We start from the raw sequence: 27453 nt of genomic DNA on the forward strand, positions 1-27453 counted from the left end.
TCAGTGCATATCTGTATCTGTAGAATCAATAAGTGTTCAATCCATCAATATTATGAATGATTCTGTAATATATATATATCACATATTTATTAGCTCCTGAAAATCTAACCCTTCTATTTCAGATTATTCATTTATCATTGGAAGAAGGTTCTACTTTAACACTTCATTATTATAAATTTGTTCTAAATTTTGAACAATGAAAACATTCAGTAGATTTTTAGTTGGCTGTGTAGAATTATTTTATCCTCTAAACAGACATATATAAAATGTCTTCTTGTTGCAGTGTTACTAAACCACATAAAAATACATTTTTCTGACTGAGTGAATCAATCATTTCTAGCACATTAGGTTTTTAGTTAATATGAAATTTTTTAATGTTTATTATTAAAAGTTTGGCTCTGACTTATTTTTATTATAACTTTAACAGGCCTAAGGTTTTGATTGTGTAGAGTTACATCCCTGTTTGTATGTCTTGTTATATACGATGTATAAATATATTCATATACTATTAACTCAGTTTATTATGTGCTTGGAAAGCTTTATTGCATTAAAATGTACAAATAGTCTGTGATGGTTTGAACTACTGAAGTTCCTGCCTGGACTTGGGCTCATAAACTCCTAGCTCTTGTTAGGTTGTTGAAATCAATTACTGCTGTACTATATAAGGATTTTGGATTCTAAGCAAACAATTCACCACTTTATAATGAAGGTATCTCATTGAATATTCACAAACAAACATAAATATTTTATTTTTGTGTTTCAGTAATTCCTAAAATGGATTACTTTTGTAGCAGAACAAGTAAATTTTTAGTTATGTGACCATTTTGTTTTTCTACATTTCAGGACCTTACCCTCATATGGTACTCCACAACACCAGACTTTACACCATGCTTTCAGAATACAGTACTGATGTGGATACCCTGTGTATTTTTGTGGGTTTTCTCTCCTGTGGAGCTTTTGTTTTTAGTGAGAAGTCGGAAGCAGAAAGTTCCATGGACATGGATAAATGCAACAAAAAGTGTTTGTGGTTTCAGTTGCTTTGTTTTTTACATATATTTAAATTAGAAATAATTAAAAGGAACAAAAATTATAAATGCTAATGAGCTACTGTCAACATAAACACATTTATTTAACGTACTTAAGTAAGTGTTACTTCTTTTAAGAGCTGAATATTTGCAGTACGTGTCTGTTCTCACATAAAGCAGCCCTTAAATAAGGAAAATGGGTGGCACTAATATAAATATTAAAGAAATGTGTAGAATATATAATGTAATTAGTTTATATTATATAACTTTAATATTCCTTTAATTCACTCAGTTGAAAATGGGTTCAGCTCATACTTTGCAGATATGTTCACCTAAAGAATCATATATTAATGATATTATCATTGCTGTAACTGTAAACATAATTCATTAGTTTTTGAAGAATGTACAGAATTAGAAGTGTAAACAGTATAATGTTTACTTTTTCATATTTATTGCATTCTGTTTATTTTGTATAGTTACTGACTGGGCTACTGGTGTGTCTATCACTTGTCGAATTAATCCATGGGATTGTTCTTTATACTTCAGAAGAAGAAGTATATCCAGTTGATTATTACACACCATTCATCAAGTTTGTAACGTTTGTAAGTAAAATTACTCTAGGATACATTTATAACCATTTATATGTTTAATTATGGTAATTCTTTAACTTGTAATATTTAAAGTTTGTATGTGTAAATGAAAATTGAGATTAGTAAAGTTTTAATTTCAAAACTTTTACAATCTTTTATGAGCTTTAGAATTATAATGAATGCAGTAATCGCATTAAAATTAATCCAGTCAGTATACAAGTATGTTGAGAGGCATATGAATATATGAGCATTGCAATTCAACTACACTAAAGATGTTCCTGCTTGATCAGAAAGACTGGAATAAGTTTTTCTGTGATAGATTGTTTAGGCAGAGTATTCATGATGAAACTTTGTATAATAGACGGCAACTGCCTGTTGTGGAGACACAAGTGTAGAGGATGACGTTTTGAAAGTCTTCTATCTTTCGTCTTCAAGGAGGAAGACTTTTGAAATGTGGTCCTCTACACTTGTGTCTCCACAACAGGCAGTTGCTGTCAATTCTGTAAAGTTTCATCACTGGAATAAGTTATTGTTAGGATTTTTTATAGAAATGACTACTAGGTGGCAGTTCATAGTACATGAAAGTGTTCTATGTGGAGTTCTTGAGCAGAATAATGAAAAAAATGGCTGCACTCTACTCATTTGTGTGTGATAACAATAAAAGTTCATTATTACAAAAGAATAGCCATTTGTATTAATCAGTCATGATATGACAGTTGTGGAAGATCTAACTCTAATAAGTTGTTTTCAAATTCTGGTCTAATTAAGCTTTATTTCTTGAGGAGCTCAAAATGATTGGCTTGAACTGAGCCTGTCTTTCTAAAATGCAAGAAATTGTCACAAATTAAACTAATATCCATAGCAGAATGGCCAAACAGGTTTTTCATAACAAAAAGGGTAATAAAATTTAATCACAGATTAAAACCCCTTTCAAACATTCTGCATACATGCATGAGAATATCAGGCAAATTCATCCAAAGTTAAAAATAAATTATCATAATATTAAACTTCACACTGCAAGGAAAATGCTGAACTATTTACAAAAATGTTTGTGTCTATATATATATATCATGTGCTTCCACAGTGTGTTATCAACATGCAATACTTGCTTCTGCACAACTATAGGCTTCACATAACTAATTATAACAAAATGTTATGTATTTACAGTATTTATAAATTTTTATTGATACAAGTTTTGACATTTTTAATTTTTGGAAATATGTCAGTTATATGTATATATAACCGAAACCACTACAGGAATGTTCACAGAAACATTTTATATTTGTACCTAGTGTTAATTTCAGTTTTTGCTGTTTGTCTGATTGAAATGTTTTTTTATTTGAAGTACTTTTGCTTTTCAATGCTGCCATTATCAAAATTAATAATTTTCAAAAATGTCATTTTTACAGCTACTGGCATTTCTATTCATATGTTTTGGAGTTAAGAAAGGCATGCATACTTCAGGTGTCCTCTTTATGTTCTGGTTGTTTTTGCTCATAGGAAGTTTTATTCAGTATCGATCCATCCTCCTAAGAACATTTGATCAGGTGAGTCAACCTGTGATTGCTGTTCACATTTGTCTTTTAGAATGGAATGTCTTTGAAAAGATCAATTTTGTATTGCATAAAAATTGAAGACAAAACTTATTATATGTAACTAAGAATTTGGGAACTAAAAATTTAGTTACTATTGATGGTTTTAACTATGTTATTTATGCTGTATGTAATTAACAGTAGGATACATTTATATCCAGGTGACATAGTTAAATCTGTACTGAGTGTAAGTAATAAATGTTGTTAATGTATATTTTAGATGTGTGTGATTCTTAATTGAGAGGATAATTTTGAATGATAATGTGCAAATAATTAAGGTATGTATGGGATGTTTTAAGTAATGTTTCAGTATGTGTCAGCATGCATAATATTAATATAGTCATTAAGGTGGGCAGTAAAAAAATGTTTTCATTTCATTAAATTTTTGTAGGAAACGAATTATGCCAAGTTAGAAAGCACATTTAATTTTGTGGTCGCAATGATCTTCTTCCCTGTCGTGGTCAGTTTATTTTTCTTCTCTTGTTTTGCTGATAAAAAAACAACAGTTCCAGCTTTTGATCAGGTTTGTAAGGTAAGTCTTGATCTATTTTTGCCACATAATAAAACATTTTATCATAGAAAAGTTTCATTTTAAACTTTTTAACAATATCTAAAGCAAATATATTCTTTCAGTGATTAATGAGAGGTACATTATTTTGAATAATTTCATAGAAACAAAATTTGTTTGAGAGATATTATGCTAAAACAAAGCTGATATATTGAACTCAAAACAAAGCTCATGCTTAATAGTATCATTGTGATTATATCACTTGCAATAAATTCTAAGTGCCTTCTCATATTTCATTTGAAAATAAAATCTCGGCCTCATAAATATGAACTCTGAATTTATTCACGTTCCAAATGTACTGAGACTTTTAGCATAACAAAATAAAATTATACAATGAAATCAAAAAGATATCTATTTACTTTTTTATATTTGTTAGCAAAAGTTAATATATATATATATAGTTTTGATAATTAATATATGTGTACTTGTATGAAAATAATAGAAGACATAGAAGAATGTACACATACCTTGAACTGTTATAACCATTTTGCATTTCCATGCTGTCACTTAACAGTCTTTGGATTATTCCATCCACTCACTTGAAAATAAACTTATTTTTCTGATTATATGGTTGTTTAAACTTACAAATACTAGCAGCAACCATCTGGGTTAGAAATTAGTGATTAAAGCAGTATTAATGCCAATGGATGGTTAAATTAAAATGTTTTCAGATAGTTTCCATAAGTAAGCATCAATGAAAATTTAAAAAAAATTGTAGATATAGTTTTTTTACTTATTTCAAACAGTTTTTTAATATAGTCACTCTCATTTTTACCAGTGGTAGCGTGAGCCTGAACAGTTGTGACAAACTTTTGCATGGTGTATGGTTTGTATTAAATAGTAAATATCATTTTAGTTTCATAATAGCTGTTTAACAAGTATGACAAATATTTTTCACTCTGCAGTGGTATCAAAACTAATGCTGAATTTTTTTTAGCTTAATTGAAGTTCAAAGTTAGTGTTTCTTATCATCAAAAGTGATTGCAAATGCTCATCAGGTCAGGCTGATCTGTAACCAGATATCAGATACTTTATCTTTGGAAATGTCTTCACAGAAATAGGTAGTGTCAAAAACTGAAATGAATCCAGGAGCAAAATTTTTAAATTAACATATTGGTCACTTGGAAGGTATTTATAGAACTCTTATCAGTTTCCATTCTTTGTATTTGTCCTTCAACATGTCGTTGGATTGCAGATCAATCACTTACTTCAGGTGACAGTTCATCAATAACACAATCAAATGGGTTTTGGAAGATCTTTACTTCTGTTGCACTTGCATAAAGACCAGAAAAATGCTCCTTGAACTGTAGTTTCAGGTCAGAAAAGATATCTTCTATATGGATGTTTTGGGCTGTGGTACAACAACAAAATGTAATATATATTGTTAAGCACTGTTTTTATTGTGGTTTATTTCTGAAGTGCTATTACACTGATTTTTTATAGCACACACTGGTACTGCATGCTAGTTTTTTGCTAGCTTCTTTCTATACTGTTAAAACACTGCATGGAGTACCATGACTGTTAGTTCAGACCCTAAATTTAATCAGTATGTTCATTGAAGCAGAACCATTATGACATGTCCTTGGTCCAAGTATATGGGAATTCTAATAAATGATAAATATTCTCACCCTGACTCATTCACTTGTCAACAGGGATCAGTGAAACATTACTGTTGCATTAAAATTTACATTCTGTAATAGTATGGAAGAATTAACCCCATAAAATGGAAAGAATGACAAAATATTCTTTTGTCCTAATGCTTTTGCACAGTACTGTATATACAAATATATATATTTAAGATTTATGTTACACCTAATTTCTTTTTTCTTCCTTGTGAACTCACATTAGAAAGTTTGTCCTGAAGAAAAAGCTTCATTCTTGTCAAAGATAACATTTTGGTGGTTCACAGGGTAAGTAATTTTTAAATTGTAAATAATGGTATTCAGTTTTTAGAAAGTGGTAAAATTTGAGCAAAGTTATGGTTTTTTGGCAGAAGAGTGTCCACTGGGGTGATGTAGAATGGTAATGGACCTCCCACTGCAGAACTCTGCCTCCCCAACACCCCTCCCCAGCTGAGGTATAATTTTTAATATTTTTAAATTGTAACTCCCACTGATATGAAAGTGTTAGTTTTTCTGTCTCAAACTCTTTGCCCCACTTCTCGTTTATGGGAACCTTATACTTTAAAAATCAAACCTTTAATATAGAAGTATTACAGCAGCTTTTCTAAACATATATTTTGTATTATATGCATTATAAAATGTAGTTGTATTTTATCTTTTTTTAATATAAGAATAAGTATTTAAAATATTTTATAAGATAATTATGTTTTTGTGATGAATTAATCTGTAAAGTTAGAATAATGTTTCAATATATAAAATTTGACATTTAATTAGGTAAGTATCAGCAAATGCATGTTTTTTTATATTCAATTAATAATTGTTGAAACAAGGATAAAAGAAAAAAATGTTCTCAGCTTTCCAGAGGTTTGTGTTGTATACACACATCTTATTGCCAGTTACCACAAAGTATAAATATTTTGTTTTGGTTTTTAATAAATTCAATGAACACATTTTGTTTACTAATGCATAGTTACTAAAAGATATGAATGAAATTTAAAACATTTGTGTATGTGTGTTTATCACATTGAACTAGTGAGGTGTATTGTACTTTGTGTCACAGTTATTGAAGCTGTAATGGTTATTATTATAATTTATTGTTACCTGATGTCATTTGTTTATTTTCAGCTATTTTGTGTTTTCAAAATATGATATAATGTATTATCTATTACTTATATTATTTGTTCTAGAAAATTAAGAATGAAACATGTATTAATAGGTATAATATTTCAAACTTGTAAATAAGATAAACATTTACAGAGAGATTATCACTGTTTTAACCAATATTTTTTATTAATAGTGAAGTATTTTTTATTTAAATTTTTTAGACTGACTATTTTAGGATACAAGAAACCACTAGTGAAGTCAGAGATGTGGAACTTAAGTCCAGAGAATGAATCAGGAAAACTAGTTAAGGATTTTGACAGGCATTGGATACCTGGCTTGGAGAAAGCATTTAGGTTGTACTGAAAGTGATTTCTCTTTGTGAAATGTTTGCATTTTGTTTATTATTTGCTACTACATGTTATTTCTTAAACGAAAAATCAGATATAATTAAGATCTTTAGATTTTTTAAGAAACATTTTCCTTTGAAACTTTAGAAATAATGTTCTCCTTAATTGGCTTCAGAGAAGCAAGAATATGCACTGTGCTTACTTCAGTGCATTTGGAAATTTTCATTGTTCATCTCTATCAATCTTTTTTTGCCTATAATGTTTTGAATTGAAATGTTACAAAATTATCCTTGTTAGTGATTATGCTCTTTTATTTTAGTATACAATTTAATTTTTTTGTATTTTCAGCAAAGATAATGAAGCTTCAAGATACTCAAATGTTAATATTCTTGGCCCAGTAATAAAAACCTTTGCTCCAGAATTGGTGGTTGCTGCCTTATTGAAGTTAGTTGGTAGTGTCACAGTTTTTGTAAACCCTTTGGTGTTGGAGTAAGTATATTTCATCATAGTGAATAAAAATATGTATTTTGATGCAATTCTTAAGTTTTTAAATGTTGGAACTTCACAAACTGTATGTGGAAAAATTTATGAACATAGTCTAATAAATGAAGTTAGGTTTGATTGATTTTAAAGTGGTTGGGCTCATTTGAAATACCATTTGAATTTGATATCATTATTTAAAGGAGGGTACATTATAAAACGTTTTAAAAGGGTGTATAGAAAAAAAATGTGTGAAAACAATGCAGGATATTTCCATAATTATATATTAAAATATTTGTTAGGTGACCATAAAGAGACTTATTTCCAATAGGATATACCAGTAGTGATTTGTTTTTATAATAAATCATCAATAAAAATGTCATTATATTTTCATGAAATTAAAGTGTAAAGCCTGTGTTTAGTATTAAGTCATCTTCTAGATAAGGAATAATACTGTGGTTCTTCTGTTCAAATCAAATGAATGAAAGTAGGCCCAGTAGCACAGCACAAAAACTTAAAGTAATAAAAACAGTGTACATGTCATTATGTAAACACTGAAAGCTGATGACATCCATGAGGTGTAGTTGTAGTTACAGTAGCCAAACTACAGTTGCTTGAGTGTAGACCTTTTTGCTGGATGGAGCACAGTGAACTAAGTTTAAACTACTTAACTAAATTTAACAAAGCTACTTAATTTTAGTTAAGAGCACCAGTTAGTGCTTTTAGGCAATTATTTTAAATACTAATTTCAAGCAACTTTTATTTAAAATACTTTAACAATAAATATTTTTTTAAGTTATTGTAGATAATATCAAATCAGGCAGACTTCACAGTACTGAAGTCCTTGTTAACTTGGAATTAATTCTATTAACAAGACACATGACTCAAAATTTCAAACATTTCTTTACTTATTTGCGTAATGTGTCATCCACTTTTCACTTGACTTATTGCACATGATTCTATAGATCTTACATAAACTGAGATTTCCTGTCATAAGCACACATATGGTTAATAATATAGTGAAGAGTAGGTCAGAAGAGTTTGTTGTTAAATACAAGGCATTTATACAAGTATAAAAAGAAAAGGGCCATAATAACTAAATCCTGTAAGAGATACTGAGAAGACCTAATTGTGAGTTGAAATTATATGAAATTAACTCAGCTGTAAGGGTAACTTTAAACTAGAACTAGACAGTGATGAAGGACAGAATGACAGAGAAAAATACAGTGTTATAACATAGGATCAAGGTAAAAAAAGTAGTTTTGATGGAAAGCTAAACTGTTATTATCGTAATGTCAGAAGAATAGAAAATAAAATGAATGGCTTAAGAGAACTGGTTGAAATAGAGGATTTTGATATAATGGGAATAACTGAAAAATTAAATGTATACAGTTTTGATGACAAGAATTTCTTTTAAATACAGGGTTATGGGTTGTTTAATAGGGATAGAGTGCTGTAAAGAGAAGGAAGGAGTGGCTTTATATGCAAAATACAAGTTACCTACTGTTCACGTTGAGGACATTAAAGTGAAAATCATTGAAATTGAAGCTGTTTGTGGTTATAAATGGAAAAGGCTTTTAGTTGGAATCTGTTACAAACCATCTCTAATGAAGCTAGTGAGATAAAAATTTCATCTGTTAATGAAATTATAATTATGGAACATTTTAATTTCAGATGCATAAAATAGGAAATGTTAGTCAAACAATTATAAAGATGGGTTTTATAAACCCAACGGGATGTATTTTTTTACCAGTTGTTCAGGGAACCTACTATGCATGAGGTTTTGGTTCCAAATTAAAAAAAAAATGTATGATTAAGACGAGAATTACCTTTTGTGAATTGGAGAGCTAAATTAGTTGGTGGTATTGAGAAAATATGTAAAATAATATAAATGCATTCTAAAACATTCAAGATAAGTATGTTCTTCACAGAAGAATGTTGGTTGCATATATAAAACCAATTTGACTTATAGAGAATATAAAGAATAAAATTAAAGTATTATAAATGTAAGAAGTGTAAATTGATTGTATTGATGGATCTTTTGGAGGATTATAGAAGATCAAGATAGTTGGTTAAATGGAAAATTAGGAAATAAAACTTATGAAAAAAAGAGTGGCTGAAAATTTAAAAATGAATGGTTAGGATTTCTTTTAAATACATTATTTTTTATTCAAAATTAAGCACAAAGCTAAACAATGGGCTATCTGTACTCTGCCCACCATGGTTATTGAAATCTGGTTTCTCATGTTGTAAGTCTATAGACATACTGCTGTGCCACAGGTGGACATTAAATACATTAAGGGTAAACAAAATGTTAGGATGGGATTAGGACCTTTGAAGGGTAAGAAAGGAAGACTAGTATCTCATGGTTATGGGAAGGCTGCAGTGTTAAATTTTACTTTGTCTTCAGATTGTACTAAAGAAGATTGAAGCAATATTCCACATTTTGAACAGTTGATAGGTAGAAACAAGTTTGAACAAGATGATTGTATTAATTATGGACTTGTTAAATTTAAATCGGAAATTTTAAAGAATGATAAATACCTTGAGACAGATAATATTTTCTTGAGGGTTTTGAAAGAGGTTAAAGATTGGAAGTGGGCTAATGTTACTCCTCTTTTCAAGGAAGGTGATAAAAATTGTTGTAGTGATTATAGATCTATTAGTCTTACATAAGTTTTGGGAAAAAGTTTGGAAAGTCTGATAAAAAAGATGCTTCCTAAAGCCATTTAACTAAGTTTAGAATTTCGTTAGATACTCACTCAACAAGGTTTCACTAAGGAAAAATGTTGTCTTACAAATCTTTTGACACTGCTTGAAAAAGCTACTGCTCATATAGATGAGGGTAACAATGTAGATTTGGTGTATCTAGATTTTTGAAAAGCATTTTACAGAATGCAAATTAAAGACTAGTAAAAAAACTATTTATGTAGTTATGGGGGATAAGTTAGCAAACTGGATAGAAAAGTAGCTAGATGAAGAAAGCAGAGGGTTGATTGATGTGTCACAAGTGGAGTACCTCAGAGCTGCCTTAGAATCTTTTCTCATTTTTGATTTACATTAATGACATAAATGGAAGAATGAGCCATAAATTACTTAAATGTGCAGGTAATATTAAGGTCTTATGTGTTGCTGGTTGTGAAGAGGATGCTGTTGCTTTGCAAAAGGATTTAGATCATTTAGTTAGTTGGGTAAATATATGGCAGATGGGTTTTAATTATAATAAATGCACATGGATTACCATAATTTGAATAATAAGCATAATTTGGATGGGAATAACCTCAACAGTGTTATGAAAAAAATGGATCTTGGTGTAGTGGTTTATCATTCTCATAAAGTATCTAAGCATTGTGCTGTTGCTAGTGGTAGGGCAAAGAGGATCTTAGATTGTAGGTACAGAAATAATAAATATAAGTTTAAATATGTTGTAATATCATTGTATAAGTCATTGGTTAATCCTCATTTGGAGTACAGTGTTCCATTTCATGTTCCTTACCTTGGAAAGGACATTGAAATGTTGAAAAGGGTTCAAAGGAAGTCTGCTAGGATGATACCTTGGATGGAAAGGTTGTCATATAAGGATAGGTTAAGATCTATACAACTGTTTTCTGTTGAAAAAGAGGGTATCTTACTGAGGTGTTTAAGATTATTAAGATGATGAATGTTTTTGGTGCATCACTTTTTTGTGCTTAATGATTAGAATGGTAAGACTTTTGACAGGGTAGGAGGCATCTTCATTTAAGGCAGCTTTATTATTCTAACAGGATGATTTGCTTTTGGAATGGGATGCCTTCTTATTTGGTAAATGCATTAATTTAAGGAAATACTTGATAAAAATTTGAATCATAAGGGTAATCATTGAGTGTGTTATCATTTTTTTAGAATTTAATATAGTGGAAGGGACAATCTAAATGGACTAATATGTCTCCCTTGTTATCCTTACATTTTATGTATTTATATATATTTCAGTATTTGTAAAAAGATGTTTGTGAGTGCACGTATAATAATTTGTGATTAAACTGTAAATAAATTTTATTTGCATCAATTTTAATAACTTACATTATAGTTTTGTTCCTATAAGAGTAAAATATATTTTGTACAAAGTTTCCTTTGCTGTCAACTTCCAATTTATGTTTTGTTTCTCAATATTCTAATATTTTATTGTTTAATTTCTATCACTTTTATAAAATTATAATTTTCATTTCTCTGCAGTATTTTAGGTTTGATAAACTGCTGTTAAATTTAGTATTTTTAATTATTCTATGCTTTTAATAGGAAATGTTATATAATTTGATGAAATTGAATCTGATTTGATTTATATTGAAATTACTTATATGTGTTGAAAGGTGTGGATGCCCTTTTTTATATGTGGGAGGGAAAATTATAATGATATAAAGTTTCAGTAGAAATTCAACTATAGAGATTATAGCTGTATATTTACGTCAACCTATGTATTTTTTTATTTCAGCTTGGTTATTTCTTTTGTGAGTGGAAATGAACCTTTTTGGAAAGGCTTCTTTTATGCAGGATTAATGCTTTTTGCATCTATAATTGAATCTCTGTTCAACAACCAGTATGAATATTGTATCAGCCTTACAGCAATGAGAATGCGGTCATGCATAATATCTACTATTTACAAGAAGGTATTTGACATTTTAACAGATGCAGTCATTGGGCATTAACGATGTCAGACTATTGTTTCTAGTAGCTACAATTATGTTTAAGCCTATTTGAATATAATAAAGTTGTTGTTTTTGAGCAAAATAATTCTGAATAAAAAATTGAGTGATGATAAATTATTAATATATGTTTAAAGTAAAAATTTATTTTGTTTGAAAATAGTTTTGTTGCTTTTTTAAAAAAAATATAATTAACAGGAATTTTTTATTTATTTTAAGAAAAATATAAAAAATGAATTATTAATTATAAAAATGCTTGCTAATTCAACTAGCTTAAAATTACATGGAATTTGGCTTATATAAGAATATAAGTATAGAAAACAAAACTAAAATGATTATTTTAAAGTATAATCAAATTAAGCAGTGTTAAAATTATCACTTCTCTCATACATTGAACATTCTTTAGACAAACAAACAGCAAACTTTTTTTTTCACAACCATCTATAATAAAAGCATTCACTAAATTACATTGTCATTTATAATGTGAAAACATTATTAATGGGCATTTTTTTCATTTTTTGTCATAATTAAATATATATATATATATAAGTATATAGTATCAATTGATGTTTTATAGGAAATGCTCAACAAAAAGTATAAATACATTTTCAAATTTATGTTAACAACTTTAAGATTTGAATAATTTAATAAAGATTCCTGCATCAAATTGTAACTTTGAAGATTTTAACACGTAATTAGACTAACTAGAAACATATTTTAAGCTTTACATTTGTCAGCATATATATTAATGTATATTACACTTAAATTACTTCAATTTCAAATTAAGAGCATTTATCACTTATTAAAATCTAATATGTTGTATATTAGGATATTGTTATTATAGGGCTAGCACAGGTGTTATTTGTTATGAATTATCATTAAATAGATAAACAAGATTGTTTATTATTTTTGGATACTAAAGCAATAAACTGTTTACCATTTTATCCTCACTCATGACTATTTATAAACAATCATATTCTTCTGATATTTTGTATAAGTTTAGATTATAAAATACAGTTCATGTGAAGGCTTTTGATTTCATATGAATTAATGTACAAGTTCTTATAATTTTTTTCTCTACTGTATTGTAAAACATAATTTTCTGACTTTGTACTGAAATGAATGAGGAACTTTTATATTAAGTATGTGCTTTACTTTCTACTGTTGTAATGGTTTCTGTAATTGAGTGGGTTCTTTATGATCATTTGAAATATAAAAATAAATGTAAAGTCCAGTTCATTTAATGAAAATGAAGGCATTTTGTTTGTTCTATCACAACTTATACAAACTTAGCAAGTGATAAGTTTAACAAATAAAATAAATCTAAACACTGACTTGTTAAATTATTTCTTGCATGTATGGTACAAACTTGGAACTAGTCGGCTAGCTCGGTAATTGTCCAACAATACTGTAACAGCAGACTCACTGACCAATTCACTCACTAATCAACAACGACTCTCTTGTGTTTGTATATTAGTGCTACTCTAAATCTAGACATTCAGGAAGTTTCTAGGCATTAAATATCATTAACATATCATGCTAAACCTCCATCTGGTGAACAATATAAAATGTATAAATGAAAATGTTTAAACAAGTTTAAAATGCACTTTTTAATCTTAGCCTTTTCTGTTTTTTGTTGTCTTCTTGTTTATACACACACACACAGATTTATATGTTGCATATTTGTATTTTTATCTTCATTTTTATACAATTTTCAGATATTGTGCTCTTGGTTGCTTTAAAGTTTATTTTTCTGGAAGAGACATGCACACAACATAAACATTGCCTGTACCCAATAAATTTCTCTGGAAAGAATCCCTGTGTTGTTAAGTTTACTTTAACTGTTTTGTGAAATAATTGTCCCAGTAAACTTACATAGTACAAAAAATTATAACATTTTTTGAGAGTGACAAATACTACTATGAATTGGAAATGGCAACCAACTATCAGACATAAATTATCCAAAAATTAAAATGTTTGTCATATATAAGTAAATATATTCAACACTCTTTATAATTGAGCACATAGCTACACAATGAACAATCTGTGATGTGTTCACCACAAATATCAAAACCCGATTTACTGTGTTGTATGCACTCAGATTTACCACTGAGCCACTCTGGAGCTGTTCAACATTGACCAAGCATTTTGGTATAAGAAAAACCTAAAATATGACATTTTCTTGTTTTCTAGTAGTAGGTTTATTTATTTTTTGATAAGTTGATTTACATCATCTGAAGCTGTATCTGTAAAATGAAAAGAAACTAACCAAAAACCCTTTAGGAATGTACAAGTTTCTTCCTTCTGCAAATATGAGTTTCTTTGTGACAGTGGCTGACTGTCCTGACACATCATTATGAGTTCCACTTTTGCATTCTTTTGTGATGTTCATCTATTCACATGTACTTCCCTACTATTTGAAGTGCAATTCAGGAAATCCACAATTGATAAATGTGATTTCCTCTATTAGTTACCAGAAAAGCACCTGATTTGTATTTGTTTTGTGGCTTTAGATAATTTTTCTTCAGAAGTGCAGTGTTTTCTTGGTTCCTGAATCTTCTTTTTTTTGTTCTTGTTGTTCCTGTTCTTCTTCCAAAGAGTTATTTCATCTTTGGCATATTCTTTACACAAATAATCTCCTGATTTGGAAATCTACCATTAGATCTACTGCTATCTTGCTTGTCCAATGATCATATCATCTGCCATTTCTTTGAGTCACAAACTTTTCCTTCTTAGTGACTTTAGCTTTGGCTGTTGGATGCTTTCAATTAGAAGCAGTTTTATCATTTTTAAGTATGCTCATCTTCCTCATCCAACATTTTCAATTAACTTTACTTCATATAAGGTTTGTTCATTTCTCAATAATAGTCTGCTAAACCTTGGTTCACTCATCATCTGTGAAACAGATGTTCACTACCTCTTCCTCAGAGCCAGCCCAAGAAAGAAATTGTGAACTGCACAAATTTTGTGTTTGGTATCCCTATCCCTGTAAAATTGACAAGAACTGCTAATTGCAATGTTAATTTTGGTGACCCTTGGCACACTTGCTACTTGATAATACTTCTGACAGTGTTTTCTTATTTTTTCTGAAGACATTGTTCAGATGTGGCATGTGAACATCTCTAAGTATATTACCATCCTTTCTATTGTCATGCACCCATTTCATCAGAATTTTGTCCTTCTGCAGTAGTGATTTTACAGAAACATGGAAGAATAAAAAGACATGTAATTATGTGGTACTAGATAAAGAAAAAAGAGCAGATATCATCATCATAATGTGTCACAATTGTAGAATCACTTCATTTTATATATGATTGCAAAGTGTGTGTGGATTAATAATGGTTAATTACTGTAGGTACATGCATGAAAAATTTGAAGTTTTGATATAAACATAAAACTGTTTTTGCTAAAGATTGTTACATGTGTTTTGACCATCCATAAAACTTATCTTCACAGAACAGTAAAAATAAAATACCTAATCAGTTTAAAGGTGTGTTAAAAATACAGATAACAGTATACACCATAGGTATAAACAGTTAAGGATTTTGATGTATATACAACTTTTAAGATCTTCAGTGTTTTTGTTTTGTTTTTTCATTTATATCCAGTCACTTCAACTTTCAAACGATGCCAAAAGACAGTTTACAGTTGGGGAAATAGTAAACCTTATGGCAGTAGATACTCAGCGTATTATGGAGTTTGTTATCATGATGAACTTAATATGGTCAGCACCTTTACAAATTGGAATCTCTCTCTGGCTTCTGTGGGGTCATCTTGGTGTTTCAACTCTTGGAGGTGTTATTATGATAATTCTGTTGCTTCCTATAAATGGGTTCATCTCAGCAAAGATGAAGATTGTTCAAGTAATTTGTTATTTTGTTATTTTTTTATGTAAGAAGTTGAATAATATGGTAACAGTGACTATTAGTAGCAGATTAATGGAAGGGTAGATGGAGCTTTTGATCAGTTGTTTTGAAGATAATGGGGGCCGCAAAATTTTAGCCTAAGATAAAATATGTAAAAATTAATTGGAAGTCAGTACAGTTGACTATAAAGCAAATAATTCATTTATAACTTATTTTACCCAATTTCCTTTGTAGACAGTGGTATAAGAAACATTAACAATGCAAGCAATGTGAGGCAGTAGAAACACCACTTCAGTTGGTGTTATGCTGATGTATGTAGGTTACACTCAAGTTATAACAGAAAAATATCTCATTAGGCTAATTTAATGTAGCCTAAATAATGCTTAGTTACAGCTAGGTTTATTTAAACTTACAGGCAGGCCTAGGTTAGGCTTAAGAAAAGCTTTCTCAGTTAGCCTATAGTTAACTTTTAGGCTAAGTTAGGAATGAAGGGCCTATGCTATGTTACTCTAACATAAGTCTGAGAAGAAATTTTCTAAACGTTATACCTGTTATGGTTTGATGAAGTACCTTGTTGATACTTTAAATAAGTTGGTAAGTCATATTGTCATGTAAATGTGTAGTAAAAATAAGTAAAATTAGCAGTAACTAACATAAAATGTATGAAGTAACACTTGTCTAGTTTAACAAAAATTATATGCATGAGTGGTCCACATATTATTTGCTGTCTCATGTCCCTGAGGTGTTTTAATATGGTGCTAATGACTTTGTAGTGATTCAGATGTTTTAAATATTTTATAAATATTTACATGTTTATATTGCTTCTCATTTCTACACAACATGTGGCATTAGTGTTTCAGAGAAACTTTTTAAAATATATGTATTCATTAAATAAATGTATTCACATTTAGCTAAAACTTTAATGTAAATTTTTGCTCTTGTGTTATTCCTTAAGTTAAAATGTAGAAATTATATAAACTAACTTCATAATGCTTAAATATAAATTCATTATAAATATCTCAAGGAATTTAAGTGTACAATATTTAGCCCAAATTTGTTTTTACACTTGTAAATTCTTTTGCAAACTGAAAACATTAGTTTTAGTTTATTTCTTATCTGAAGCTATGCTCTACTAAAAACCACAAAGTCCACAAACTGAAATGCTTATCATCATCATATTCTTGAAATTTGAAGTTAACTTTCAATATGTAATAAAATTATTACATATACTGATAATTAACATGAAAGACATTTGCTGTGTGTTGAGAATTGTGTTACTCAAAATTGCCTTTTCTATGAATACTTATCACAAAAAAGTAAAGTCAGATATTAGATTGTATCTAAATAGAATATTTGTATAATTTATCAGTTTCATTAATAGAGGTTTTGAATATTTTTCTTTTCATACCTTTACTTTTTACAATAATACACTAACAAAACTAGTAAGTTAGTTTAGTTGTTAGTTACAGAAGCACATCATTAAAGACTTTTTCTCAGTATGCAAATGTTACCACTTTTTCTGTACCTTACATATTAGCTATTCATTGTGTTTCTATGTTTTTCTATGTAATTATGTTTTTCTCATTTGTCCTGTAAAAAAGTATTCACTTAGATCTGTTCTGTTTCTCTTTGTGTATTTCATCTTTATATTTTTGGTTTTTACTAAGTTTAAAAACTGGTCTTTGCATAAACTATGATGCAGAATAGTGATTCTGATTAAGTAAGTTATTAATTAAGACATTCTAGCATGATTTGTCATCCAATATTCAACTATTTGAACCTCTTTGTTTTGTTTCTATTTGTTTTTTAAATTAAATTTGAATAATTATTGGTAATTGAATTTGATTTCAGTATTTCTGTTTAATAAATTATTATTTTTTTCTGTATATCCTAGTTCTGTAGGCTAGCCTTGCCCTTGTTTTTCCTATTGACTACCCATGAATTTTCTTTGCTCATTATATTGTTGGATGCCTCTCTTGAATTATTTACCATTTACGTTTAATCATAACATTTTTCAGTCTTTCTTAAAAATCACTCTGTGCATATGTGTGACATAATTTTTGGTCATATATGGCTTTAGCAACGTCTAATGAAAGAAAAAGACAAGCGCATCAAAATGATGAATGAGATTCTAGGAGGGATCAAGGTAATCAAATTGTATGCCTGGGAAGAACCATTCAGGGATTCGGTAAAAAAATACAGAGCTAAAGAAATTCATTGTTTAACAGTTCAAGCCTACTTGGCAGCATTCATTGTGTTTATTTTTACTTGTGCACCTTTTTTGGTAAGTGAAGCTATATTATCTTTTTACTTTAGTAAGTTATTTATGCATCACACCATCTTGGGTTTTGCATGACACGCTCACTGGAAGCTGCTTTAGAATATAATATTTAAAGTGACATAGACACGTGTCTTTATTACAAAGATGCAATTCTTTACAACAAATATACTTTTTTTCATCTTGTAATTAACTATATTATTTATTTTTAGTTATTTTCATTAACAGTATTGGTTGGAATGTTTAATATATGTAGGTATATTTTCTTTTTAATTTTATATTTAATATTATACTTTGAATGTAAAGATCACTTAGGTATGTATATGTTATCAAGACTGCTTCTATCTTCTACCTTAACCAAACTTTATAAAATATTACTTAGATTATACCTGAAACTATTGTTAACTGCAAGGGTACTCAACTGACAAAAAAGTGTATTCTAATATTTATAAATTACAAATAAGAGAAGTGTATTTAATTAGCTCTAGTCATTACCAATATCATATTGGATTTCAGTTTTGTTATAAACAGGTGGCATGCTCTGAGCAGATGTTAATATTAATAAGTGATAAATTACTTACAGTAAATATTTGTCTAGACCCTCAACACATTTTGAGTATTTTGTTCTCTGCAGCAAAAGAATAACTTTCAGTACAAAACCTCCCTATTGGATATATGTGTCATATAAAATCCAGTAAATGTGATGATTTTAATTATCTATTTTTATAAAGATAATCCACATTATGTACAATATTTTATTGTGTGATGTTTGCTTATAATAAATAAATTTGGCAGTTTTCTATTTTCAGTGATGTCAAGAAAATCCACTTGTAGAGAAAAAATATGTAAAAATGGCTCATTTGGGTTGAGAAAATTTTTTATGTAGAGGAGCGAACAATGTTTCGACCTTCTTCAGTCATCGTCAGGTTCACAAAAAGAAGGTTGAAATGTTGTTTGCTCCTCTACATAGAACATTTTCTCAACCCAAATGAGCTGTTTTTACGTATAGTTTTCTTTTTATTTTTACTCCTGTTTTATTTGCTGAAAAAACTTTCATTCTCTGGAATAATTTGTGCGTATTTTTATTTTAATCTTATTTCTTTCAGTGTTAATGTTTTTTATTATGGAGATTACGCTTAGACAAAGAATAATTTTTTCATCAAATAATAGAGAGAGTAAGAAATTTTGATAAATTAATTAGATGAAGTTTCTAGTACGTGAGAAAGTACAAAAAATTAATATTTATTCTGAAAACATGCTAGTTAATGTATATATATTTTGATTTTAATTTTCAGATTGGATTGGCCAGTTTCACTATGTATATCTTAATTGATTCCAAAAATATTCTTGATTCTAACAAAGCTTTTGTCTCTCTCTCATTGTTTAACATACTTCGAGGACCATTGGCTTTTCTGCCAAGACTTATCACATTTGCAGCTCTGGTAATGTATGCTTTTTATTATGTAATGTTAAAGATATTTTTTTTCTAGACAATTTTAAATTAATATATTATTATATAGTGCTGTATATTTTTGGTGCATGTGTAGTATTAATAATACAAAATATCTTGTAACCCACTGGAATTATGTTTTCTGTTTTGAACTAACTACAAGCATATTCATTTTTGAAAGAATAATTAGATTAAATTGCAAAATTAGGTGCAGTTCAAATTTATATTTTTCTTTTGGTTTTTTATTTTCATGTCTATAAGTTTTTAATTAAAGGGTGACTGTTCAACGTTTTTGCTTTAGTTATGATTTTAATTAATTAAATTAAAAATGCATATCTATTACCAAAATTAGGAAAAAATTTCTTAAAGGAAATACAAATGAAAAATATTTTGTTTCTTTTTTACTCTTCTCTTTATAACATCTAAAGTATCTAAAGCTCTCTTGCAGAATTTCTCAATTATTTATATGTGAAAATCCTTTAATCATTTTACCAGTTTTTGACATACTTAACAAGTTTTCTTCCTGTAAAAAACTTGTGAGATTTGTACCTCTCACATCTTTATCTTTATTGATATTTTATTTAAACTTATATTTTAAAAAAGTCTTTCATGAGCAAACATACTAATAATAAAGCCCCTGCTAGTACAGCAGTAAGTCTACGGATTTACAACACTAAAATCAGGAGTTTGATTCCCCTCGGTGAGCTCAGCATATAATGTGATGTGGCTTTGCTATAAAATAAAACACAAACACAAAACACATCAATAATAAAATAATGACCTCTCAAGTTGAGGAAAAATGGAAAAGTTGAATTATGCTTGTTTCCAATCTGACTTCAGAGTTATAATTACAAGATTTGGAATCCCAATTGCTGTTTATCATCTGTTCTATTAACTGAAATTGTCTTATATATGCTGGTCAGGCAAAATATAGCCTGAGCAATGCTGGAATTCTAACATGATACTTAACCTCCTCTCACACATAACTTTCCTGATTCATTGCTGCCCTCTATATGCAAGTGTTTTTGCTCACTACTAGCCTTGAGGCTTCCACCTAAATTCACGTTTCCACATGACATTATTGCATGCAAATGAGCATGTGAGAACAGTCCACTGATAGGAGCATGAAATATTCTCATAGCACAGCTGACTCACTATGTCCTTATTGGCTAATCATCTCTTTTGTCAGGAGGCACCATTTAGATATGTACTCTGCAAGAATACCTTATGGCCCTAGTCAAGCTAAAACCTTCCATTTCTTTCTTCAGTTCATTTTCACTCTACCTTAATTCTGTTTTCCTACCATCTGACACTATTCAAGTAGATTTTTCTTGAGGCACTAGTTTTCTACTCACATCATATTTTCCAGACACAGATCCTCATTTCCTTGAGGAGTCATAAGTCTAATAAGGGACATTGTTTTGCTTCACATAAGATAAGAAGATATTGAAACATTTGTAAATTATTTTACCTTCTTTCAGCTTGACCTCTGCAACCCAAATCAATCATGTGCTAGCCAAGCTCAACATCTTTCAATTAATCAAGTTTCACAATCTTCCAAATACATTCCTTACTCTATTACCATGTGCAGAATAAAGAGAAACTCCTGTTTCTCAATGCCAGTGTGTTTGCTCCCAAGGTCTCTAGTGAACTTCAGGCAATCTTAATTAAAAAAGCATGCCAAATTGTTGTTGTTTACTCATAAGTTTTGGTTTTGTCACTCGTATATAAAGAAGTATATTGTTTTTGTTTATAGACTTTTGTAATAATACTGATGTTTTTTGTTAAAATATCTACTAAAACACCAATTGTTGTAGAAATATAAAATTTGGATTTTAGTTTTCTAACATTTTGCTCACTTGCATACAACAATGCAGGAATATTGCATAAAATCACGTAAATTTAAGTGGTGAGCAAGAAATGGGTTTGCATATAGAAGGCAGCACTGAATTATAAAAATCTACAAGTGAGAGAGATGAGTATCTATCAGAAAGAAATTTTTAGTGTCAGAAAATGTTAATGCATTCCAGTTCTTACTTTGGTATGTTTTATTGTAAACAAGTATATAACCACCTCTCAATGTCATACATGTTCTATGTACCAAAGGCAATTGAACCTTTAAAGAACAAATGATTATTTACTCTTAGTAACTGCATCCTTAAAAATTAATAAAACATCTTATTCAATAAACTGGTTTCAAACACATTCAAGGTACTGAAGAGGCTTTCTATCTTTATGTTAGCATTATAAAAATAGAAGCTTATGTAACATAAATTCATAACAAAAGATTTTAGGGAACAGCAAGCTTTGGAATTGTAGAGGTAATTATTTGGTTCAGCTGATGTTAAATTAAACCAATTAAAATTATTTAATTTTGCTTAATTTATGTAGTGAAGTATAGATGCTTAAAATCTAGTGTAATATGTTTCAAACTTTCAACTGTTTAACTTTGAATGTTACTGACACAAAGTCTTCAAAATGAGTATACAACTCCTAAAATGTTAGTGTGTGATAAACACTAATTGCAAAGCAATCCCATCAGCTTAGTTATAAATAAATTCATGACATTGAAAATGTGATTTGTGGATTTTAGTGTTCCATAAATGGCTCTAGCATGGAAACGAGTAATGGATTAAGACTCTGGCAGTTCTATCAATCACCAGGGCCCCATGGTCTAAAGAGAGCCCATAGAGAAAAAAAATTAAATCAGATGAAATTTATAAAAACCTTATAATATTAATTTTCTCAATATGGGTTCTGTTTAAGGGACAAACAACTGTGTTGTACTGGAATACATTTTTAATACTGTGTCATTTAATATAATGTGTATTTTCACAAAACTTGCCAGATATTTAGTGAACATTCCAATTTATTTGCGCACAAAAAGTCAGTTTTTTTAATGAAGTATTTTTGCTAAAGATTTGCCCATGAATATACATAGTTCTTTTTTTTACTGGCATGAGCACAAACTAATATTTATTTTAAGATTGAAAATATCTTTCTTCATCTGAAAAGTCTTAAATTTCAATTGTATAATAAACTTCAAAGAGATAATTACAATTTGTGATTGTCATTGACCTACAAAGAGATAACATATCAGAATAATTGAAAAACTTTTTGATTAGTAACAGTAATAAGAATTATCAACACTGTGATGGAGAGTTTCAAATCTCAGACATTCTTCAAGAATTCCTTCTATTCCTTATTGCCTATACTATTCAAAGTATTTCTTCTTGTGTGTGCACTTGCTGAGAGGAGAGCTTGTTGCACACCTACATAGCATTACTATTCACCATCTGATGGGAAGGTATACTGTTTTTCATGTAAACTTTGTGCAAGAGAAGATTGATTCTTTACTTGTTGGTACAATGACTGGAAATATAGGGTTGGAAGGATTTTGTTTCATGAGAGCAACAAAATGCACTAAGAGGCCATGACAGTAATGTGTACAAGCCAATGAGTTATCAACTGTATGGACAATAAAATTGTATCTCAGTTTGAGAATAAACATGATTACTAGCTTAAGGTGCTATAAAGAGCTAAAACATGATTACGTTTATCTCCGAATGAGGAATTGCTTTCTGAAGTAGAGATAAAACTATTGGGTCTGCCCATAATGATGATTATCTTCATATACTGGAATTTTGAGCAAAGTATGACCTAATATTTTGCTGAATACATCATATGCTTCACCAACCAAGGCAAGGAATAAACATTATATCTGTCCTGTACTATTTGTGAAGAATTAATATGTCATGTGGGTGACAACATACTTCAGCCAACTATCAAGGAATTAAAATCTGCTAAATTTTATTCACTGTTTTTTGTAGGTTTTTTCTAACACTAGATCAACTTATCTTTATGGTTTGTTTTGTTTTACCAACTGCTTCTGGAAAAAGATTGCTAAACTCCTTACCAATGTTAGGCCATAGTGGAAAAAACATAGCTGAAATTATATTGGCCATTTTGATGGAGAATGATATTATTGTAAAAACATTGCTCTGGCCAATCTTATGATAATGTTTCCAGTATGAAAGGAAAATATAGTGGTGTTCAAGCTATAATTCATGACAGAAACCCTTATAACTGGTATATGATTTGTGCAACTCACTGGTTAAACGTGGTTGAAAAAGCAGTGCTTAGTGTTACCCTACAGTTATGAGTTTTTTGATACAGTATAGTTTCTAACTGCATTTACACACTGCTGGCAAGAGCTGAAACCTTGAGGACTTGGTGCTGCCAAACAACTTTCAGAAACTCAGTGACCAGCAATATATATAAAGCTGTTTTGGTCCTTTTGAAAAGTTACACCCCTGTACACAAAGTGCTGACATCCATGGCAAATGACTTTGAACAAAACACTTTTTGTAGAAATGAAATTTGATCAATTGGTGATAAACTTGAGGAAGCAGATTTGAGTATTCTGATCATTATTTGGCACACATTCTTGGAACAGTTCCACCACAAAAGTCTTGTACTTTAACAAATTGAATTAAATCTCAGTGCTGTTGTGTTCTTATTAGATGCTTTTATCCAATTTTTTGAAGATTAGAAAATAAGGTTTGATTAATTTGAAGGCCAAGTTGCTGAATTATGTGATCATAGTGAGTGTAGTTCTTTCCAGAAATGTGTATGGGTGTGCAATTGTCACAGTGGTGATGGAGATGCAGCGAGTACCATACTCTGAATCAAAAATAAAATCAGAACTAAAGTATTTTTGTTGTGGTTGAGCAAACTGTCACTGCACTGAAGTATCATTTTGATGCATATAAGGATTTTGTCATCAAATTTGGATTCCTTTCTAAATTATCATCACTTTCATGTCAAAATCAACCAAGCTGCAAGCACTGTGCCTATTCTTTTCTGTTTTTCAAAAAAATTCAAAAGGAATAAAATAAACATATTTTATTTTTCTGAAAATAAATGAAATGTGTTTATCATACACATCAGTTACAATAAAAAATAATTCACCTTAGGAAATCTTAGATGATGGAAGTAATGATACAATAAAGTAAACTACACCCTTAAAACATAACAAATAATGGAGAATACTTTCAGCATTGCTTGGCATTTACTAACAAAATATAACAGTTGATAACTTTAGTATAGTTAGTAGAGCTGAGAAGTAATGAGTAAGTTGCAGCTATGGAGACAACTATAAACCAGCAATATTCAGCTTTTCTTTCTTTTCTATAATCGTAAGCTTATTAATTTTATACCATTAATTTTGATTCTGTACACACAACGTGTGACTTTTGTGTAGATATTGAGTTGTGCATTGTAGAAAATTTGACTTAAGTGAGATTAGAAACGTTTTTGCACTTTTCCACTCAAATGTTTTTCTTGTACAAAACACTGAAAATGAAATACAATTTTAAAAACTGAAAGCTGGTACCTTTGTGTGTTGGTGGATAAAAAATATATAAAGATATATTTAAAATGGTAGTCATATATGTGTTGGTGTGTATTTTCAGGTGTCTTGTTGTAATTTTTTTGTATTTTTTACAGTTTATAGTTTCCTTGAAACGTATTAACAAGTTTTTAAGATCTGCTGAGCTTGACCCAAATGATATTTCACATGATGCTCATGAAAGTAAGTATTAAATATGAATGAAGATAACTGTGTTTTTTGTGACACAATAACAGAAAAGTTTTAACATTTTTTATTGGCAGTGTCTTCCATACTAAATGATCAGCTCTTTAAATATAAAATTCCACAGTATTTCTATTAAATTACAAAATTCTTTAAGACTTATTTTTCATAGCCTTGTTTACCTGTTAACATGTTTTTTGTCCCTGTTTCTTTTCTTGCTTTTATATGTTCTCATTATTTCTAATCATAAACAGAAAGTGCTTTGATAATGCAGCATGCTAGCTTTTCTTGGGAGAGAAAATCACATTCTGTCTTGAAGGATATTTGTGTACAAATTAAGCCTGGTAATCTGGTAGCAGTTGTAGGCCAGGTTGGGTCTGGGAAGTCATCCTTTCTCTCAGCTTTCCTTGGTGATATGAAAAAGATAAAAGGCTTTGTCAATGTCAAGGTTAGTACAGTGACATATAATATTGTATTACTGTCAAAACAGCAACTGAAATTATGTTTTATTATATGTAAGTCTATGGATTTGCTGAAGTTCTCATTTCTTTGATAAATTAAAATTAAAATACCAAAAGTTTATCTTTATTCTTCATTTGATTTGCTTCATAGTTAAAATGATTTCCAAGAATATCTCCTTTCATCAAAAAATCTAATTAAAAATGAGTGAAAGCTTAAGTTAACTATCTCTGGTATAGATTCATGTGTATTTATAATTTTCAATTATTCTAACCAATTAAACCATAGTGTGAACTTAGTTCTTTATAAAGAAACCTTGTAAAATTTAGGTAGTTTGTGATATGTTGTTAAAAATAGTACAACAATAGCTTTATAGTCACTAATTTTGTGTTTTATCACTCAAAAAATAGGTGGAGTGGAACCTTTTTTTTGTTATTAAGTTTTTGGCTGTTTTATTTGCCACTCTTTTTTAAGTTATTTTCTATAGCTTATATAAAGCACATATAAATAATATGCTAGGGCATGACAAGAATTTCTCACTGATGAAAGGTTGGCTCTGAAATCAGTAATACATGTAAACCAAAGAAGGTCTTGAGATATTAGCAGTCTAGTAGATGGTCTATAGCAAGGTTCATGCCAGATTGAAGAAATACATTAGCAAACAAAAACGATTCTGGATATAAAATCATAACAGCTTGTTAATTTGCTGTGGCCAACAGAATACAGTTGAGGTTTAAAATGTGGTTGTTCACCTTCAGTAACCCACTCTATGGAATATTATTTTGGGATTTCAAGATATATCAGTGCTATTTTTCTCATTATCCAACTATATAATATATTATTTATTTAAAACAAAAAAGAACAAAAAAAAAACGCCTAATCATTTATAATAAACATAAGTGGACTTTTTGACAGGGATCAGTGGCTTATGTTCCCCAACAAGCATGGATTCAGAATGCAACTTTGAGAAAGAATATTCTCTTTGGAAAAGAACTGGATCAGACCAAATATAACAAGGTTCTGGACTCAACAGCTTTAATCCCAGATCTTGAAATTTTACCTGGTAGTGATCTAACTGAAATTGGAGAAAAGGTGTAAATTGAATTTATATTTGAATTTCAGTTTATATTTGACTTGTAGGAAATATTTCAGTTGTTGGTAAATCATGTTTGGTTTATGATACACATATAACAGGTAGTATAGAATGCTGATTTTTAAGGAAAAACAATTCTCTCATTTAAATGAATTAAATATAAGTGCAATAACTTCATTTCATTTTTATTAAAAAGTGTTGAATTAATTGTTAATCATTTCCATGTATACCCTCTTTTGATGAGGCTATAGTGTCATTATTTAATCCTGTTTCTGTTACTATGACTTCTTATAGCAAGAGTATTCAGCATTTTGAAGATTTAGTACTAGTACTGTTTAGCTTGATGAAATTCCTGAAAATAAACTGAAAGTTGGAAGTGAAATAAAATACATAAAACCATTTTCTCTTCTGAGGTGTAATTTTAATATATAGCTTTTTTTAAGTTTATAGCATGTGCAGTTTATTAATATACAGTTAATCATTTTAAAGGGAATCAACCTAAGTGGAGGGCAGAAGCAGAGAGTTAGTTTAGCTAGAGCTGTATACAGTGAAGCTGATATATTCCTGTTAGATGATCCTTTGAGTGCTGTGGACTCGCATGTTGGTAAACACATCTTTGATCAAGTTATAGGACCCAGTGGATTACTGAAGCACAAGGTATAGTTAATGCACAGTTTTAGTGTAACTTATCGTAAATCTAGAATTAT

The 27453-nt window shown here is 29.4% G+C and overlaps 1 protein-coding gene across 8 annotated transcripts in view; it reads left to right on the forward strand.

Moving 5' to 3' along the window:
• Positions 1–27453, forward strand: part of LOC143232508 (multidrug resistance-associated protein 1-like) — a 55965-nt gene that overhangs the window by 6517 nt on the left and 21995 nt on the right. For 6 of the 8 annotated variants that reach the window (XM_076468068.1, XM_076468063.1, XM_076468065.1 and 3 more), the window contains exons 2-16: positions 844–1020; positions 1502–1627; positions 3025–3162; positions 3599–3739; positions 5624–5685; positions 6723–6854; positions 7197–7337; positions 11797–11971; positions 15616–15870; positions 17954–18157; positions 19447–19593; positions 25110–25194; positions 25449–25642; positions 26569–26745; positions 27236–27403. In XM_076468068.1, coding sequence (XP_076324183.1) covers positions 844–1020; positions 1502–1627; positions 3025–3162; positions 3599–3739; positions 5624–5685; positions 6723–6854; positions 7197–7337; positions 11797–11971; positions 15616–15870; positions 17954–18157; positions 19447–19593; positions 25110–25194; positions 25449–25642; positions 26569–26745; positions 27236–27403 — 2322 coding nt within the window. Of the gene's footprint in view, positions 1–843; positions 1021–1501; positions 1628–3024; positions 3163–3598; positions 3740–5623; positions 5686–6722; positions 6855–7196; positions 7338–11796; positions 11972–15615; positions 15871–17953; positions 18158–19446; positions 19594–25109; positions 25195–25448; positions 25643–26568; positions 26746–27235; positions 27404–27453 lie in introns of those variants that run through there. The other 2 variants (XM_076468064.1, XM_076468071.1) reach the window with 2 other exon arrangements.

This window comes from Tachypleus tridentatus, chromosome 11, assembly GCF_004210375.1.
Source record: "Tachypleus tridentatus isolate NWPU-2018 chromosome 11, ASM421037v1, whole genome shotgun sequence".
In the NCBI taxonomy this organism is placed as follows: domain Eukaryota; kingdom Metazoa; phylum Arthropoda; class Merostomata; order Xiphosura; family Limulidae; genus Tachypleus; species Tachypleus tridentatus.